Source organism: Durio zibethinus, chromosome 2 (assembly GCF_047325235.1).
Source record: "Durio zibethinus cultivar Kanyao isolate XHJ-2024 chromosome 2, ASM4732523v1, whole genome shotgun sequence".
Taxonomy (NCBI): domain Eukaryota; kingdom Viridiplantae; phylum Streptophyta; class Magnoliopsida; order Malvales; family Malvaceae; genus Durio; species Durio zibethinus.
Window position 1 is genome coordinate 8,441,186 of NC_143163.1, and position 20,162 is coordinate 8,461,347.

The 20,162-nt window shown below is 31.9% G+C and overlaps 2 protein-coding genes and 1 pseudogene across 4 annotated transcripts; all 3 read right to left on the bottom strand.

The window, feature by feature from the left end:
* Positions 1–2,639, bottom strand: TRM11 (tRNA modification 11 protein). Its single transcript, XM_022906718.2, has 6 exons — positions 2,315–2,639; positions 2,012–2,223; positions 1,491–1,808; positions 1,295–1,369; positions 1,116–1,190; positions 1–667 (listed from the first exon to the last, which is right to left on the bottom strand). The coding sequence occupies exons 1-6, from the start codon at positions 2,538–2,540 to the stop codon at positions 122–124; spliced, it is 1,452 nt and encodes a 483-aa protein (XP_022762453.1). The 5' UTR covers positions 2,541–2,639; the 3' UTR covers positions 1–121.
* Positions 2,640–5,043: 2,404 nt separating this feature from the next.
* On the bottom strand, positions 5,044–6,834 carry LOC111309209 (prefoldin subunit 5-like). 2 transcript variants are annotated; one of them, XM_022908177.2, is made up of 4 exons: positions 6,403–6,834; positions 6,185–6,290; positions 5,987–6,064; positions 5,044–5,462 (listed from the first exon to the last, which is right to left on the bottom strand). In XM_022908177.2, the coding sequence occupies exons 1-4, from the start codon at positions 6,597–6,599 to the stop codon at positions 5,379–5,381; spliced, it is 465 nt and encodes a 154-aa protein (XP_022763912.1). In that variant the 5' UTR covers positions 6,600–6,834; the 3' UTR covers positions 5,044–5,378. The 2 variants fall into 2 exon arrangements, 1 of the variants encoding a protein (XP_022763912.1); XR_016330727.1 differs by lacking the exon at positions 6,403–6,834 and having other exon boundaries at positions 6,031–6,320.
* A 2,323-nt stretch (positions 6,835–9,157) lies between these two features.
* Positions 9,158–11,295, bottom strand: LOC111308399 (transcription factor TCP21 pseudogene; annotated as a pseudogene). The gene has a single exon (XR_016330728.1). The product of XR_016330728.1 is annotated as a transcription factor TCP21 pseudogene (transcript).
* Between the last annotated feature and the right edge of the window lie 8,867 nt (positions 11,296–20,162).

Below are 20,162 nucleotides of genomic sequence, written 5' to 3' on the forward strand. Positions count from 1 at the left end.
TAATGAAAAATTCATCGGTCATTCAGAATAAAACATGAATGACAGATGAGTAACCATAATATATAAGTTAAGAGTGTATAAATTTGTTGTCTAACCTAATGAGCCCTAAACAGCAGCAAGACTAAACATATTTCCCTCTGTATTTGGGCTTTGATTCTTTGTTGACTTTTGAATCACCTGATTCAACATCTGCTGGACTGAAAACAGAAGAGTGAAGATTGCCATCTTCTAACCACTTGACATGATTCTCCTTGAACTCCAAATGTTTTATCGTAGCTGCCAAAGCAAGCTCCTCAGTGTATACGGATGTCTTTACCATGGTGAGTAAAACTCGACTGTACCTTGAGCTAAGTATCTGTTCAGAAGTGGCAACCAACTTGAAACATGGATGCTCTGGGAAATGGTCTTCTACAGAATCATCTTCTCTTAACACAGGATAGAAGAACACAAGCCTGCCACCCATTACAAGCATCTTAGCAGCAAGGTCAAGCAAATCATGCACACACTCAACTAAGCTATAGGATGCAGTTGATGGTATATGGTCTGCCCTTTTGTCATCAGGAACAGTGTATGGACCCACAACCCCCTTGAGCAATTTTCGTCCTCCAGACTTGCGTCCACCAGCCCGAACTCCATACGGGGGATCGCAAATTATTGCATCAAACACCTATGTAAAACCAAGAAAGAATACTTAAAAATCGAAAAAGAGAGACATAGAATAGGTAATGGTAAAGAAGCCACAAAAGTCTCTTCTAAAACTCCAAATAATCCCTTTCTAGGCACTTGCTTGTGGCTTTGTCCCTCATTACTAACTACTAAATATTTTTTAAAGAATCTTTGAAATTGAGCCCTCCTTTCTAAGACTATACATCAGATCACATCAACGTCCCATTATGATGACATAGCAAATTAAGGAAAGGTACCAGCTATACGCAAGTTGCATGTGTGATGCGTGTGTATTTAAATTAAAACAACATCGAGAGGAAAGAAATAAGGAATCATAACAGCTGAGCAAGTCTAGAAGAAAAAATGTTAAATGGAAGTACACCTACAAATTTAAAACAATTAAGAACACACTTACATATTCAAAAGCAAGCAATTTTACAGGATATTACCTCCTTTAATCCAGGACGCCAAGGAGGAAGGTTGTTATCTGCCCTCAACAACGCAATTGGAATTGGCAATCCATACTACAAAGATGCTGTAGCAAATGAGCAAAATATCCCATGCAGATCTATTGCAGGTAGATGAAACCAAAAAAAAAAAAGAATTGCTTGTTATGTTGCATATTCACCTGTTTGAAATTGCTCCAGACATTACAGTCAGGGCCACGTCCATCACGCACTACTCTGATGTCGATATCTGCACCCTGAACAAATTCAAGCGGTTGTCATTAGACAAAAGTTACTGCCCATAAGTTGCTCATATGATTTCAAAGAGAAAAGCATTGGGTGAAGAATAATTCAGATTAAAGCAAGAAAATACAAAACCATTGTCATTGCTCCAAAGTGAGCTGCAGAAACAAGAATGCTCCCCGTGCCAACAAAAGGGTCATATACAAGTTTCCCAGGTGCAGCCTGTGCTTGATTGGCCATTAAGAAAGCCATTTCCGCATCCATTGCTGTTGGGCCAAGATAAGTTCGGCTTTTCAATTGATACGTGGGTATAAGCTTCCTGTCTGCTCCACCAACCTCCCTACCAAAAAATATTCTCCTTCCCATAACTGGTGGAAGCCCATTATTAGTTGCACTGTCATCAGTTTCCATGAGCCAGAAATTGTGATCTGGACCCTTTAAATTAACTCGACCCTGCAAACAAGTTGATTAGTGTTACCATTAGCAAATATGATACCACAAGAAACCAATTTGACAAAATTTTTCAAAATAAGCTTTTCGAATTCTTCTTCTTTTCATTTCCAAAATATGACCTTTTCCCCTATTCTTACATGCTCAAATGAAATTGATACGCAATGCAAACTTCATAATCAACAAAATCATATTAAGAACCAAACCTTGAAAGGGATATATGAGAGTCCACGAATTCGTTCATTCTGTTCCTGAAGACTCATAACTTTTCCAAAACTATCAACAGTAATCTTAAACGTCCTTTCAGACGCCAAATATGGCAACTTCCTTTCATCTGGGTAGACTTTCACCGCCTCTTCAAGTTCCTCATAGCTACTCCCTTCTCCCCAAAGTTCATAAATTCCCTTCACAAGTATACCTACAATGTCCCCAAAAAAGGGTCTCAAGTTTCAATAACGAAAACTAATTTTAGCAGTGAAAGAAAAGAGAACAGTGGGAGTAGTACTTACTTCGGTTTGCGACGTTCCTGGCGACGTCTTCGGAAGGTAAATTAACGAAATGGAAAGGGGAGTCAGGGTGGTGGTGTTTGGGAAGCCGCCATTCCAAAACCCTGTTCTGGGTCCGGAAATCTGCGCTCTGTTTGTCTCCAAAAGCTCCGAATAGGTCAGCCAGAGATTCAACTTCCGGTTTCCTGTAATCCAAAAGTCTGTGGTAAAATACACATAGGTACCACATCGATTATTTTTGGAAACAAGTTTTACTTTTGGAGAAGCTCAAGGATGAAGAAAGACAACTGGAGCGAGGCAGAAGGAGGCCAATATGATTAAAATTTAAAACCCAAAACGCTCTTTCAGTCCACTTTAATGTAATGGAACGGTGCCGTTTAGTCAACCCTAAGCTTTCCTAATTGGACACGTGAAAAAAAGGTAGACCAATCAAAAAGTAAACTTGACACTTTTGAACACATTGACGACGCCAAAGGAAAATAATATAAAAAAATAACATATGAATGTGATGGTTAAAGTTTCACAAAATGAGTTTGATTAAAATTAAAAAATATATTTTATATTTGATATATTAATATATATTATTATATGATAATTTTTTTATTTTATATATATTAAATACAAAATAAATATAATACGGATACACAGAACTGTTAATTCTATCATAAAGTATTTACTTCGGCTTAAAACTTGAAAAGTCTGGTTAGAGTTGGTGTGGAACTCACTCAGCTAAGATGAGGAGACAATTTGGGTCAACTACATTCTCCCACCGTCGATACCAATCCTCTTCACAGCGAAAGCAGCAAACCTTCTAGGGGCCACAAGTCTTGTTATCTTTTTCTTGTTTTCTACTCCGGTTTTATTTACTCTGAACTGAACACAGCTCGTGTCAGTAATCTGTTTGATTGAATGGTTGCACTAATGGCAAACACTGCTGTTGTAGAAATTCATAAGTCATTATACATTGATGGAACAAGACTTTTTATGCCGTTGTACTAGTCTCAGTCAAGAATTAGTGAATTACATAGTCATTCAGTGGAGAATTGGCACGGTGTTGTCTGGATTCTTTTCATGTTGTCATTGTTCAAAATTTATTAAACAGGGTTTTGTCTACCGTTTGATGAGGAGCACTAATTTTTATTAGCTGAGTTTAATGAAGATTGATCCAAAAAGATATGATATTAGCTTCTCATTCATTAGAGTAGAGGATGTCTGAAACCACCTAATTGAAACCTCTTCAAGTTCTGAGCCTAACAAGAAGCAAATATCTACAATTCATGATATAATATTCATCCGCGGCTTACCACCTAATCTTGTAGAAATAAATCACTCATTATCACGAATTTTCCCTTTCTTAGATTCATTATATCATGCATTCCTAACAGTTTTAAACTTGAGGCATCTCTAATATGAAACGCCAAGACCAACAGTAATTATCCTAGCAGGGGCTTTGGAAAAGGTATAGACAGACCTAGTAGTCATCGTCTAAACATGGTCAGAATGATCAAAAAGGTTTACCATATCATGAAAGACGATATTACTTGTGGGCAGTACAATCACAAGCAAGCATAGAGTCAACCCAAAACACCAATTTTTCTGTATTGCTGCTACCAGATGGCCAAGCCCCGTTTTGGGGCTTTTTAGTAATGACAATATCCAAAGTTTTCAGAAGTCTGGATAGAGATGGCGCCGCTCACAAACTACTCTTATTCAGTTTTGATAAAACTCAAAATTATCATTGTCGAACCAAATTCGAACAGTCCAACTTATCAAGTGAATCAAATTTGAACATCTTAATATCTGAATTCAAATAGCTCATAAGTCTAATCAAACTTTTATATGTTAATATCAAACTTTTATATCTTAACATATTTTTTTTATTATTTTAATTATAAAATTATTATTTTACCTTTATATATATATATATATATATACCAATTCGAGTTCAAACTTGATTTTGAATACAAATAACCGAACTTATCAATCATTGATGCAGCTGGTGCCATACAAGCACCTCACATTGTCACAAGCAGCTGGTGCCATACTGGCCCAAGCCTACATTCTAAATTTGACAAGGTTATCACTTATCAATCAATGATGCAGAGAAAATAAACCTACCAAACACCTCTTCTGACAGGAGCTCCATACTTGCATGAATCTGATGAGACTGCTTCTCTCAGTCCAGATTTTCTGCTGTCTCCAATATAAGAATAAACACCTCTCCCATTTTGTAAATAAGAAGATAGTTGAATTTTAGCAGTTACAGTGCTTCTTTTGGATAAATGGGAATCACTAGCATTTATCCAAAATAACTAAAGAAATAACCACCCCTCCCAAATTTCTTCCTAACATAAACTTGGATTCTCCTTTCCTAGAATCCTAGAAATATACAAAGATCAATCAGATACAAGGAAATAAAACTAAATGCAGTGTGAACCCCTAAATTTATAATGGCCCTTGGGGACTCAAGATGAAATGTATCCATTAAGCTTGCATTTCCGAAGAGCAGTGGGAAACTTCCCACTGCTCTTCCAAAGGAAGCCTGCCTAAGTCAGGGTAGATTTGAAACCTCCATCACTTCAAAGCTCCAGGTCTAAATCACCTATCAATATGATCATTTCACTAAGATACAGTGCAGAACGGTGGGAAAGGCCTACTGGTGTTGTAATCCAACCAATATTAGAATTTCTTTTATTGGCAAAAAAAAAAACCAATATTAGAAGAGAAAGGGAGAGAGAATTAGCAGCCACAACTTTCCCGATGATCCTTTTTTGAAAATATTGAGCTACCACGACTTAACTTCTCTAATTTAACAGCACAAACATTCAGAAAAGTATAAATTGTTAGAAAATGGAAAGTATGCACCTCTAAACAACAACATTAATATCTCTAAATTATCAATGGAATTTCCTTAAAATGCTGGAAAGATCATTCTCCATGCCCGCCATCCAAAACAAAAGCAGTAAGAAGATAAAGTTGACATCACCAGCAATGAAGTTCAAGCAGTCCGTTCACAGAAATCTTTAGAACTCAATGATAATGAGATACTGAGAAGGTCACGTAATTCCTAATTTGAAGGAGATAACTGCTTCAATCTTGCTTGTAAAACTACTCCAGCTTCATCTGCTAATGTTTTCTTCTTAGAAGCAACCTATGTGTTCAATCAGACAGTTCCATTACCAAAAAGACAGAAAGGGGTCCTTAATAATTAACAAATATTCAAAGAACAAAACCATTTTACAAATAGTTAGAATAAAGGCAACATTATCTTGTTTGCCAAAGAAGAACACCAGCATTTAAAATAGTTAGCTGAGCGAAGTAAAAAGGAAATCCATCTCAACTTGATTGACTATGCTCAAGTCTTTTAAGTATAAGTTATATTGATAATTTTACCACGAGAACTTTTATTAGCATCATCACGAAACTCCGTACACATGTATGAAATAGGACTTAATGAACAGAGAGAGTGACCTTCCTTTCCCACAGTGACAATATTAATTTCAGAAGCCGTTAAAGCAATCAAATCTAGGGAACAACTAACAAGTACAAGTCAACATTAACCATGAAAATTAATAAGACTTGTAGTTATATACTTGTTCTAAACCAAAAGATGATGAGTTAAAGGGCAATCAGAATCCTTTCTTTTTTGAAAAAAAGAAAGTAGGATAAGGCTACCACAATTAGTTGATCCAAATTGGATTTTAATAAGTTGATCTTACGCTCGCAATAATCTTTGCCTTCAGCCATTGATTTCTGGCAAAAATTGCAACATAAAACAATCAAAGACAAATTAGATGAAACTACAGTACAAGCGTTGAACAAAGCAGTAAAATCAGGGAGAATTTGGTCAAATCAAGAAAAAAAAATAGAGACCTCAACAAAGTATCCGGTGCCAATATCAACGAGAACCTTGTCGGCATCGTCGAGGGTGCCGGGAAGATAGAGCGAAGCAGTGAGAGGAACCAACATTTTCTTCCCCATTTTTTGAGAAAACCCAAAAATATCAAAAGACGTATTATAATAGTATATTTTATAATTAAAAGAAGAAGAAGAAGAAGGAGAAGGTGACTGATAGTAGAATGGATGGACCTTGGGGGCGGAGTGAAAGGTCGTGAAGAGCGGTAGAGGCGATCTCCAGGCGAGCAGAGGCAGTGCGGATGTTGTTAAGGCTGTCTTGTAAGAGATTGACCTCAATATCGGCTTGTTCTTTCAGTACTTTGAGCTGCTCCAAGCTCATCTTCTCCATGTCCCCCGCTCTTATCACTTGTTGTCCTCTTAACGACGCCATTTTTTTTGCTTTTCGCTCTGCCGTTCGAGCCTCTCTCTTTCTCTAAGGGAAAATCTTGTTTCCTCTTCGAATAAAAAAATAAAATTTTATCTTCTTTCTATTTTTAAAGTTCGATTAGCAGCAAAGCTTTCATCTCAGCGGTAGGACGTCTGTAGTTCGATCTTGCATAGGGAGCATTTCAATTTTTTTCTTTCTCCCCTAAATTATTGAAATATTGCTACTATTTATTGCCGGCAAGGATTATATTGAGATAAATTATTATTTATTTCGAATTTGATCTGATTTTATATATAAAAAATTTAAATTCGATTTTATTTGATAATTTTTTTATTTATTATATTTAAATTTGATCTGATTTAATATTATATAAAATTATATTTAATTTAATTTAAAATTAATAAAATATTATTTTTTAAATATAAATATAAAATTAAATAATTAATTAAAAAATAATTTTTATATATTAGATAAGATCAAATTTACTTAAAACTTGATCATAACGTAATATTTAATTTTTTTAAAATATTAATCTTAAAAAATGGGATCGAAATAAAACTCATCGATTTTGGTTTAGATGGCTGCCATGCTGCTATTATGTGTGAAAAGTTCAATGTCCAATTGGAAACAGAAAAAAAGGCCTCGCAATCCGGAAAGAGTAATTGTTCTTATCCACCATCAAAAAAAGTAAACATCAGCATATCATTCAACAATTTTGTTTAGCACCAATTACAAATTTTGATTTAAATTTTAAGGTTTGTGTTATAATTTACAGTTGATTCGAAATTCCGGTAGGAAGGCTCCCACCCATCGGCGTGCGTTTTATTAGTGCCGGCGAGAACTTACCCACACGAACCCTTACTACAATTGGGATAATAAAGTAAAGAAAATAGATTTCGTTAAGGCCATTCAATCAGCCTTAGCACAGCCTCTCCTTTTAACTGTTTTATGGGCCCTAAACTAAAAAGGAACAAAAGAGTAACCTCCTCCTACTCTACTACTAAATATTAAATATATATTATTATACGTGTAAAATGCTCCCTTAAAGGGAGCACAAAAACATCTATAAATTTGGAATAATCACCCAAATCTGAAATTTGAGGACCCATGATATTGCATTGCTTTTGCATGCATGTGCTCCACTTCAATTGCTAAAAGAGCCCACCACGATGTAAAGTTGTCCCAAGCCCATGAATGAATTGCAATGGAGGGCCTAATTTCTGTTGCAGGGAAATTTACCTGTCTAAATTCTAAATGCAATTAAGATTGGGATGGTCCAAACATCATAAGACCATCCCAACTTTTTCAACAAGGCATTTAATCTATGTGGGAACCCCATCAATTATTGGGGCCCTTTATTTTTTTTCTTTTACAAAGAAAACCATAATACGAGAACAGAGGAAGAACCGGATACTGAAATTAATGATTTCTTACTCGCTATCTCTCACTAATTGGTTTGCTCATTACTGCCTTCACTGATTGTTTTTTCTTCTTTCTGCCAAGACTTGAAAAACTCTTCCGTTCAACAATTATACTATCATCTGGACTGCCATATCCATCAACATGTCCCATTTCTTTTCCTAGAAATTGCAAATTCCTTACCAATCTACCTTTGGGAACACAATTCAGTCACCATCTTCCTCCCTCCTTTGATAAGCAATTCATTTCAAATCATAAGATGACTAAGTTTCGAAAACTCTGCAATTGTTTCCATGAAAATGCTTGTTACAGCAGATCAATTGACATGCCAGTAAAAGTTCAAAGATCCACAGTAGTACATTTCCTACCTAAGCAGCACGTTGCGAAATGGTACAATTGCCCAGACATTTACTCTCAAGGGATTTCTTTCCCATCACCACAGATTTTTGTATTAACTGCAGTTCTTTTTCCGGTTGAGGGACGACAAGATGACTGCTGCATGCGTTTGTTACCTCCCCTCCAAGTACCAAGAGGAAGAGGAGTTACGACATTATTCAAGCATACGCAATGCAAGTCCATAGTTCTGAGGAATACAGTTACGTTGCACAGAACAATAAATAGCATGATAAAGTCATTAAAATCAAGTCACAGAAGAAATATCATGTACTAGTAGGAAGTGACAACTAAAATCCAGAATCATAGCTAGTTTTAAAGCTTATACTTTCTATCGGCGTAGCCAAAGAAACCAATTCTAGTTTCTAATGTTTCCAAAAGTAGTATTGATTACATGGATGAAGTTCAATGCTCTGTATATGTTACACAGTGATCAAACTTCCAGTAATAAGTTTTGTTGGTTACACCCAGCAAGAAGAGTACAAGTTGTCATGCCAATTATTATACCTCTGAACCAAACTATTAAATAAGTAGATAGGACCACTTATTCTTATTAAAGATGTCCAAAGATGACATTCACCATTGAAGAGACACGAGCGGGTGAGCCAATTATGAAAGAAGACATAAATCAAACACAACCCAGATATTGAACTGCTTGGTAGCAGAACTAAATGCATTCTTACGTAGAGCAGAACAGAAGGTAATGATAGCACGCACCTAAAGGAAAGAATGAGCAAGGGAAAGTAAAATTGAGAAAAACAGAAGGGTCTTTTATTCACACAACAGGCACCCAAAAACAATCCACTTACATACATGAAAACACATTATTTGCACGCTGATAAATCTAAGAAATGGATAAGAATACAGCTAAAATTTTCCAAAACAGAGGTCTTACAGAAAGGAACCAGAGCCTTTATCTTTCACACGGCAGTCTCCTTTGAGATCATGTGATCAACATAGACAGTGAAAGCAGAAGAGAAAGGGCCAGATCAACCCACGTCCATGGCATATCATGAGCTTGCACTTAAGAACCATAAACAATGCTAGGCTACGCCACATGGCAGCAATGAAACTAATAATTCTCAAACATCATTAGCAATAAAGGGAATTCCAGCATATTTAGGGAGACCATATGTCGACAACATCAAGCCAAGCACGGTGTCATACAGAGCAAAGCTCTGGTTTTCAGCATCCCGGTCATCCAATTTTTGTTAACAAACTCAAATTCCAATAATGTGTAAATCAAGCACAATCCACAACTAAGATTCAACTCGCTTTGCACGTTCATCATTGCTATATCATCATGAATTATGGAAGAACTTGCCAACGCGGAAAAGCAATGAATTCTTCAAATACAGGTTTACAACCTCTTTCAACATGGGAAATAAACCTCCACGGTTTCTTCAAATCAGAAAGAAATCAGCAAGACCTCGCACAAAAGCAAAGAGAAATAATAGCACCCTATTTTCTCAAAAAAAAAAAAAATTATTACCAAACTTGACAAATCACAAAAGAAATCCCCAATTCTGGAAATCCCCAAATTCAGCAAGCGGCCGGTCGCAAAATCTCAGTCACCCACGCCCTAATTCTTGACTCCCCTCTCCTTCTCCAACATAAACCCTCAAAATCCTAAACAATTGTGAACGGTCTAAAACCCTAATTAATCACATCAAATAAAAGTGCTAAGAAAAAACCCTAATTTGAATCCATTCATCATCCAAATTATCCCCTCGAAACCCTAATCCCCTAACCCTAAAATTCCAACTAAAGATCCTCTTCCACATCCACACACATGAAAACAACAACCATACACATATTTATAGAATCTATATATATTCATATAAATTTATATACTCCCAACAACAATAAGGGTAAAATGGTCCACCACAATTCAACGAGGATCCTCGCCTCTCCGACCCGAACTTCCTGGAGGACCCGACAACGAGGCTAACAAATTTAAATGACTAGGAAGATAATTGCCAACCCTCGCCGCCGACGCTTCTCCCATCGCTTGCTGTTGCTGGACGAACAACGCAGCGGCTGGTTGCTGAGCCGCCGCAGCAGCAACAGCAGCCGTTTGTACCACCATCTCCGGTGGAGGCGGGGGCGCGAAGCTCCATAATTGACCAAAGTCGGACCTCGCCGGAACAGCCCAGAACCCACCTGTGTGTGTCCCAGCGGGTCCCACAATGGACCCCACGCCTGGGCCAACTGTGACCCCTCCGGAATCGTCCTTTCCGGCGTTATCATCGTCGGACCTGACACGTTTCCCGAGTATAAAAGGGGTGGGGCCTTGTAGAGGCTTTTGATCCAAAGACGAAGAAGTCATGGACGGTAAAGAAGTAGAATTAGCTCCGCCGCGGACGGAAGCCGACACGCTGGAGAAGCTGGCGGGAGTTGTTCCAGTACCAGTGGCGGCTACTATGGAAGGTTCAGCTTGGCGTAACAGCCACTCAATAGTCTGACCATCGGACTTGTGACCCAACTCACGAGTCAACTGGAAAACACGAGCGGCACAAATGATTGGCATCCTGATTCTTCTTCCACGACCATCGACTTTGCTGTGACGGTCTTTGGAAGGAGGTTTTTTGACGACGAGGGAACCGTTGCCCGGCGCTTGTTGTCTCTGAGGGTCCATTATAGCTCCGTTTGTAGCACCACCCTCTGAATTTGACATGGGAAGGACCGCTACACTCTTACTCCAAATTCCCCTTTACCTTTTTTTTTTTTTTTCTTCTTTAAGTTTTTGCTTCAAACTAAAAAGATTGCCACTGCTGTTTCGGGTTATCGGAGATTAAAAGACACCACCAAAAGTTTTGAAAGAAGAAGAATTTGGAATTAAAATTTTTACACGGAAGAGGAGAGAGAGGGAGAAGAGTGCTAATCATTGAGCGGCAGGAGCTGGTGGAGACAGGAAGAAGGGCACATGGTTGGTGGGTCCCACAGTACCATCCCCCACAGCTCACGCCCTCCTCCTCTCTCTCCTCTTTTCTTTCCCACTTTCTCTGTTTCATTCCCACGCGCCTCCTTTCTTTTTTTTTTTTTAACCAAGGGAGGATGTGGGGCCCACTTTCTTTTCGTACTTTTGAATTGAAGGTTCCAATCTACGTGCCGCAAGTTCATTATCCATTTATTTTTAGCCACGTCACTGTTTAACAGTGATTATAATCTTCGCCCTTCGATTAAATGGGATCTGTTTGGTCATTGACTTCTACCAACAAAGGGTTCTTTTTTTTCTTGTTTGATTCTAACACAAGGTTTTAACATCACAATCTTTTTGTAATTTTACGTAAACTTCAGTAGTTGAATTTGAACATTTTTACGTAAACCAATGTTTGTGTTATCTCTACTTGTACGAAATCTAAACTAGTCTAAAACTACACTCAAGTCATGACTATCCTAATCAAAGATAAAGTGGAGACAATCTATTTCCTTGGTATCCTTCATCTTTTACCCTTTTTTTATCATTCTGTCAAACAAAAACCTCAAACTAGACGACAATAATATTAAAAAAAAAAATCAATAAGGTGATGTTTAGTTTGAAAGAATCAATAAGACGGCATAAATTATTTTTCGAAATCTTCACATTGTTTATTTGATTTTTATATTTGATTCAAGGTATTCAGTGTCAAATAAAAAATTCATCTTATTATAATTTGATTTAAGTAAAAAATTGATAAAATAATAATTATTTTTTAAAAAAGTATGTATGTAAGTGATTGAAATTTAATTATAAATTTTTGTATAGAAAAAAGTAAGTATAAAATAATTATATAAAATATTATATAAAAAATACCTTAAATATTTTTTTTATAAAAATATTAATCTTAAACCTTAAATATTAAATTTAAAGTGTTTTCTATACAAAAAAGTATTAAATAATCTTTTTATATTTTTATAAATAGGTTATATTTTAAGATTTAAGATTTATGATTAATATTTTTATAAAAAAATTATTTAAGGTATTTTTTGTACATAAACATCTTAAATAATTTTTTTATAAATTAAAGGATAATTATTAAATGATCCATAATATAAAAAAATAAAAAAATTATTTAAGATATTATTATGCAGAAATACCTTAAATGATTTTTTTATAAAAAAATTCAAAAAATATTTTTAATTTTTTTCATGATATAAAAAAAGTGACAAACACATTAATTGATTTTTTTAACGATTTTTTCTATCAACTTTTATTATTCAAAAAGTACTAAATGCTTCAATTGATGATATTTTTATAAATAAAAATAATAATCAAATAAAATATTTATTTTATTTTATTATTAAATGTATCATTTTTTGTTAAGATATTTTTTAGTAATAAAATAAAATAAAAAGTTACTTTCATATATATATATATATATATATATATATCAAAGAGATTATAATAATTATAAAAAATTTAATATATGTGAATTTCTCTCAAACAATTAATGAATCTGAATATATAATATCCAAAAAAATAAAAAAAGAATAGATATCATACTTTTCTAAAAATCATTTTCTTTTCAAAATTTAAAATTTTATAAACTAAACATCTTTTAAAAGATTACAGATATAAACCTTAAGACCACGAACTAGAGTAGATAATTGCTACTGTGGCTTTAGCTTGGATAATGCTATTAAATTTTTTTTGAATTTTTTTATATAAATGTTAGAATTTAAATTATAAATTATTAAATACCAAATTTTTTAGAGATAATTATTACAATCAATTAAATTAAAATTTTGAATTCTAATTTTAAACTTACCTGAGGAAAGATGATGTGAAGGGATGAATTTTCTTTTTGCTTGTGATGAAATCATATGTCTTGTTTATGTGTGTACTCTCTTCTCCTTTGTGACTTGTGGGAAATATTAATCATAAGTTGGTTTTGTGGGGTTTGATGTACTTTAAGACGACGAAATATTTGATGGGTTTTTCTCATTGATTTGATGCAAATCCTATTTTGGCATCTTTCAACCACGGATTATTATGACAAATAGCAACATTATCCTCAATTCCCAACTATATGTATAGGTAATATTTTAATCCACTCTAATCATTATTATTATTATTATTATTATTATTATTATGCTACAACCAATTTTAGTGCCTACGTTCATTTATTACACTTTGTTTGGTTTCTATTAAATAGAATTGATTTGCATCTTATCATTTTATGAAGAAAGGTTGCGTGTAATTTGTTTTTATTTACCAAACTAGTTCTCAATTCTCATGGTTAATAATTTGAGCAGCTTTTTATTTTAACTTATACACCAATTTTTTTTTATTTAAGATCATATTTAATTTGGCACATAGTTTGAAAAACATTTATTTGATATTGAAGGTCACTTGTTAAAATTGTCATCAAAATCACATTAAAGCTATTGACATTTAGATTTGATATTTTTTTTAATTCAATAATAAATACATGTATCAATTAGCTTAAATTTTTAATTTTATGGTAAATTTTACTTTTTTAATGGTGTATAGATAAAATTTTACACTTTTGTGTTCAATAACATTTTCCAAAAAAAAAAAAAAGGAAAATATATGCTGAATATAATTTTAATTACATAATTAAATAAAAAGATAAAGTCTCTACTTTATATAATTAGACCCATCTCAGAAATTTGCCTCTAAACAAATTTGTAGTTATCAGTTAATGATGTTGAAGAATTCGATTTTGATGTATTGATAATGAATTTTTTTAAAAATTTTATAAATAAGATTAAGAGATTGTCATATGATACATTTATTCTATTAATTTTTTTGTAGAATTTAAAAGTTTTATTGATAATAAAAAAATAATTTTTTATATCAAAAATATATTAAAGAACAAAAATTGTAGGTCGAGGAAAAAAAATGGATTCATTTCGTTGCAGCTAACACCTAAACCGCACCGGAGCCTGTGTTACTAATTTAAGTAATTTTAAGCTTTTCAATCCTAACGCCGTTATCAAAGCTATTTCTTTTAAAAAAAATTTAACAATATTTTTTTGTTCTAAATGCTCGGCCGTTAGGGGGTTAATTAAACACTGTAAAACTGAAATCCAAAACGGGGCGCAGGCAATGATATTTTGGGATTAAAAATGGAAAACATGGCATAATCCCATTGGTAGAGGAATTAAAAGAATTAAAAAAAAAATGAATTTAAGAAACGTTGTGTGCACGGAGGGAGTGAAGGCGCGTGAAACAACTGGTGAAATGGCTTTAATGAAGTCAGACAGTAAGTTGAGTCAGTCGTTGCCAATTGACATTTAGCCAGCTGCTTATTTACGTAATTTGCCACTTTCCCCAAAATTCAACAAGGAGGCCCCTGTTTTTCGCGACAATGATTTGTGGGAGTATGTCGTGCCGTCGGTTAAGGCCAAGGAATTCTTGATTTTACATATCCAACGGATAAGGTAGGTGATGTTTCAGTTTATCATATACGCACTTAATCCTTGATCACTCGTCTACCAAGGACCATATTGTCTTTACGCTCAGGAGTTCCTTTAATTTATTTTTTAAAAAAATTTTTCTCTTTGAGTTTACACGGGCAATTGCTTGGAAGAATCCAACGACGGTCCATCCCAATAGCTCAAATTTGTTTGTCTATCAATTTGATTTTTATTTTTTGCAAATAAAAATGGGTTCAATATTTATGCCGTGAAAGAAATTTATCCTTCTACCTTCCTTTTTTTTTTTTTTTAATTTGCTATTATTTTCTGTTTTAATGATCCTTACCAGTTTCTATTTAAACTTAATTTTGGATCTAACCAAAAAACGTAGTCTCAAACAGAGTCTTAATCAATGAGCGTTGTCCAATTCTCTGACTTCGTTTTCTAACTAGCTAGTCCCATCTTTTTTACAATAATCAATTGATCATCAATACCACTTATCATCCATTCATTGGGATTGCTCACTTATTGCTAACCATCAACAGCTATATCCCGTTGTGTAATCCAAAATGCATGCATTAAAAAATACTTAATTTTTTTTTGGCTATGATAAAACTCTCTTTCTGAAAATTTTTACAGACTCTTTCTTATTAATCAAAAATAAGATTTTAAATTGCTTTTAAACCAGAAACAAAAGCGAATCCAATTAATCCTTGGTTGGAGCAGGAACAACAGTATTGCCTGCCCTGAAACGCAGGTTTGAGAATGATATATGAATAAAAGGAAAAAAAAAAGAAAAAAACTAAAAATGAATTTAAAGATTTGGGTGTTGGTTGAATAGGGACCGCCTTAGAAAAGGAAAAAGATCTCTATTCCCTACCTACCAAATTCCTGATTAATCTGGTAGGTGACAAGCTTTTAAGATGGAGAAAGGGACTGAGCCAAAACACTCAACTCTATTCTATCCTCTCATCATACCAATTAGATGACACCAAAATTTTCACTAATCATACATTTTCCTAACCTGTTCATCAATTATATATATATATGAAACAAATACCTCTCTCTAAGCAGGACTTGGAGACAACTTTACTTGGTTCTTGTTATATATAGCTGGAAAATTAAAAAAAGAAAGAAGAAATAAATTGTTTTATAATTTCATTATTAGAAGAACAAAATACATTTTACCATCAATAAATCTAGTATTTAGGCTTATCATTATCTTCTTAGCCCACATTTGAAAAAAAAAATTATATTTGTTAATAAATGTAAAAAAAAAAGATGTGTGATATATTGATGAAACAACGAAAGTTTTAATCATAACTATTAAAGTTCAATCTTGAATAATCTTAAATATAAAATAATATCATTAATAAAAAAATAATTCATACTAAATTTGGCTAACCTTATAACATGGTAGCATCTTTATTTTTCTCAAAATTTTGGATGTGAGCGGATAAATACATAAATCAATATGTATTTTATTATGATTTGGACATGTTTAAATTTGGTTCATCTTGCATTCTTACAAGGAAAAGTGTCAAAATGAACTGTGTCAAAATGGGCTTGATTAACATTTAGAAACTTAGGTTACAGCTCACGCTTGAAGAGTCCATTTATTTTATATTTACTATTAAGATATTTAAAATTATATTTCATGTAAATCTTTTAATATTTAAAATAAAAAGAGATCTATTTACATTAATATAAAATTAAAAAGTTCTATTTTTTTATTTGTAAATCAAAATAAATTCATGGTTAATTTGAATCAAAATAATATTTTTAATTTGATCTAAAAAAAATCTTTAATTTTATACTGGTGTTAGTAAATCTTTATTTCTTTAAAATATAATTAAAATACAATAAAATTATTCTCAAACTGATCCAAGTTGAACATCAATTTAGGAACTCATGTGACATCAAACCAGTGAACTTGATAGATAGTTCGACCATTAAACATGTTTATTTTGGACATGCTGTTTCTATTTTAATCTCCATGGCATGAATTTTGTAGAAAACATAAACAAATTGGAAATGGTGAGAAATTTTTTCAAATTGGTCATAATTGGGGCCTATGAAGATCCACTCAAATGAGAGTTGAGCAATAGATAGAGTTACACTTGCTCTTTGACCTCCCCACCAAAACAAAAATGCTTGGATTGCATCTCTTCAATTTAATCCAATAAAAAGGTCAAAATTGGGGACCCATTTTTCCTCATTAGAATTTAAGCACACCATTTTAGAATTAGATTACCTCCTCAAATTACATGGGCCTAATATGTGCCCTACATAGAGAAAAAAAAAAAAAAAAGTGAAGCTAAGGTCAAAAACTTTTTAATTAACTAATCTAAACTTTAGCTAATAAGCTCAAACCCATTAGTTCACGGCGTAAATGATGTCATTTTCGATTGATTAATCCAAATAATCACTAAGTATTGCAAAAGTAAAATACTTTTTAATTTTTTTTCTTTTTGACTTTTATAAAAAAATTTTCCAATCAATGGGCCCATAAAACGCGTTTTCGACAACAAAACAAGACACACATATATATAAGATGCTATACGATAAAAATTTGACTAGCACACGAGGGAGGGGAATATAAAAGGGGTTGCGTTGATAACTTAATCTTCAATGATTTGAATTAATATATGGTATACATATTTTTCCCCTAACCACTACAATTATCATATTATAATAGTAATAATTAACCCAAATGATAATCGATAATGGTGCCAAAGATTTGCCCTATACTTTATCATACTTTGATTACATCTTTTTCTTTAGAAAAACTTTAATTATAGAACATTCCTTAGTTAGCCCATTATACTACTTGATCATGATCTTATTATTATATGGTGCCATTTCCAATTACTTTATTCCCACTACGGGCCCTATAAAACTAGGGTTCTTTTACATATTGTTATCCTTGGACAATGGTTCATGCCTTCTATGTCTCACTTCATATACTTTTTTTTTTTGGTCAAAATTATTATTCGGTTCAATTTTAAACTTGATTTAGATGATTTATTTAATTATTTTTCAAAATGTGATATTTAACATGTATAAAATTCAAATTCAAATACTTATAATTTTTTAAATGGTTATTTAATTATTTTTTAAAGTTTTCTTAAAAGATATCAATGGTAAGGTGTGAGGTGAGCAAAGTATTTTTATTTTTATTTTTTAATTTTTATATTATAAATATATTCATTCTCATACCTAACAACTATTTCAAATTTATCCTAATTATAATAAGTATTTAATGGGTGCAAATAATTCTTATACCTATATCTTTAAAAAAAATAAAAAATTATTTTTAGCTTATTTTTAATTTTTATCTTACAATTTTTTTATAAATATATATTAATATATATTTTTGAAGTAGGATCAATTTACAATAGTATAAAATTTTTTAATTTAATATATATTTTTAACTATTATTTTCAATATATCAAAGAAGTGAGAGAGATAAGTAAAAAAAAAAATTTAATCTCATCATTTAGATATATTAAAATCAATAATTAAAAAAAATATAAAATTTTTTTGTGTAAGTTAATCCCTACCATATTTTTTAAAATAAAAATATTAATTTTAATCAATCTAAAATAAAAAATTATTTCTTAAATATATAAAAATATATATGATACAAAAACGGGCCATATATTATATTATTCTTTTTTATATTCAATAAAAATTTTAAAACTATACATATTCTTATCTTCAAAATTTAATAATCATTCATATTTTTATTCCTTTATAAAATCAAATTTCTTATTGGATACGTAAAATATTGATACTCTTAATTTTTTTTAATGTGGTTTTAATTAATTTGTTTGTTAAGCAAGACTAGAGAGGTTCGCAGGCTAAAGGACAAAGCGAAAGAACATACAAAAAACAACATATGGAACTATGGAAGCAATCGTCTTGAAAATGGAGTCTAAATGAAAGAGAAGAGCCATAGCCAGTAAGAAACTTTCACCACTTTGTTGAAAAAAAATAGCTGACAAAAATATATAGGAATGATTCATCGGAAAGATCAAAGAATCTTAAACAACTTTTTTTTTTACACCTAATTGTCGAGGAAAACTTTGGATTTATTCCAGTCCTGGCTAAAAAAAAAGAACTTTCTAAAACTTGCAGTACTTTTGTCAGTGAAAGGATACCCGTTCTAATCAAGTACAATTATCCTAATAAAATGGCTGCTAATTCAATAAAAAGCACGTTTAACATAAGGTTTAATTACATGATTTTTTTTCCATTAGCAACAAATTAATCATGATCCCTAATACTTAGTAAAAGCTTCTTAAAGATAAAACGTGGGACTAAGGTTAAATATGTCTCTATATTATGATTTAATATTAAATATTATCAATGTACTTCAATTTTATTATTTTTTCATTGTATTATTATTATTTTAATTTTTGAACAATAATAATGAAATTAAAATATTTCACGCAATATTTTATTAGTGTAAGTAATCAATTTTTGTTAATTCTGTTATTTTTTTATACAAAATTAATAAAATTGAAAATGTAATGATAAAGGTTAATAAAATTAAAGTATGATAACAAAATTCAACATTAACCCATAATATATAACAAATTTGACCTTAATCTCACAAAATTTCCTAGAATTACCCTAAAATTTAAGGTAACAATGAATTAAATTAAAGATATCAATCTATATGAAAAAAAAAAGAAAAAGAAAAAGAAGATTTTGCCATTTTATAATAGTTGATTTGAGGAAATATAATAGTTTTAATTCCTTTTTATTATTTACATCTTACTACTTTAAAACTTGGTAAAAATAAAAATCAAACACTAAAAAAAAATATGAAAAAAAAATGAAATCAAATTGAATATAATTGTTTTATGCAAAATTAGATTAAAATTATTCTTTTTTTGGCCAAAGATTAAAACTATTCGTTCTTATAAAAAAAATATTTTATATAAAATACTTTTGCTCAATGTTTTAAAAATCGAATCGAAGTTGAACCGACGAAATGCTGGATCCCTCGTTCAACCAGCAAGTTCAATTAAAGAAAGATTTTTTCATTAAAAGTTTGATTTTTACTATTAAATAAGTATTAAATGCAATAAACATTTAATAAAAAAAATATTTGACTCAATGATTTAGTTAATAAGCTAAGTATAAAGGGTTAAAGATTCAAATAATATCATTTAGAAAAAAAAGAAATATTAAATAATAAATTAATTACTTAAAATCGATTGAATATCAAACCAATTTGATCTAACTGGATTTAACTGGATATATGACCAATTCTTGATCAGTTCAATATATATATATATATATATATGTATATTTGATTTTATAGGTGTTGGTAGATGGGACAGGTCATGGATTTCCAATTCAACTGATCTGATGGAT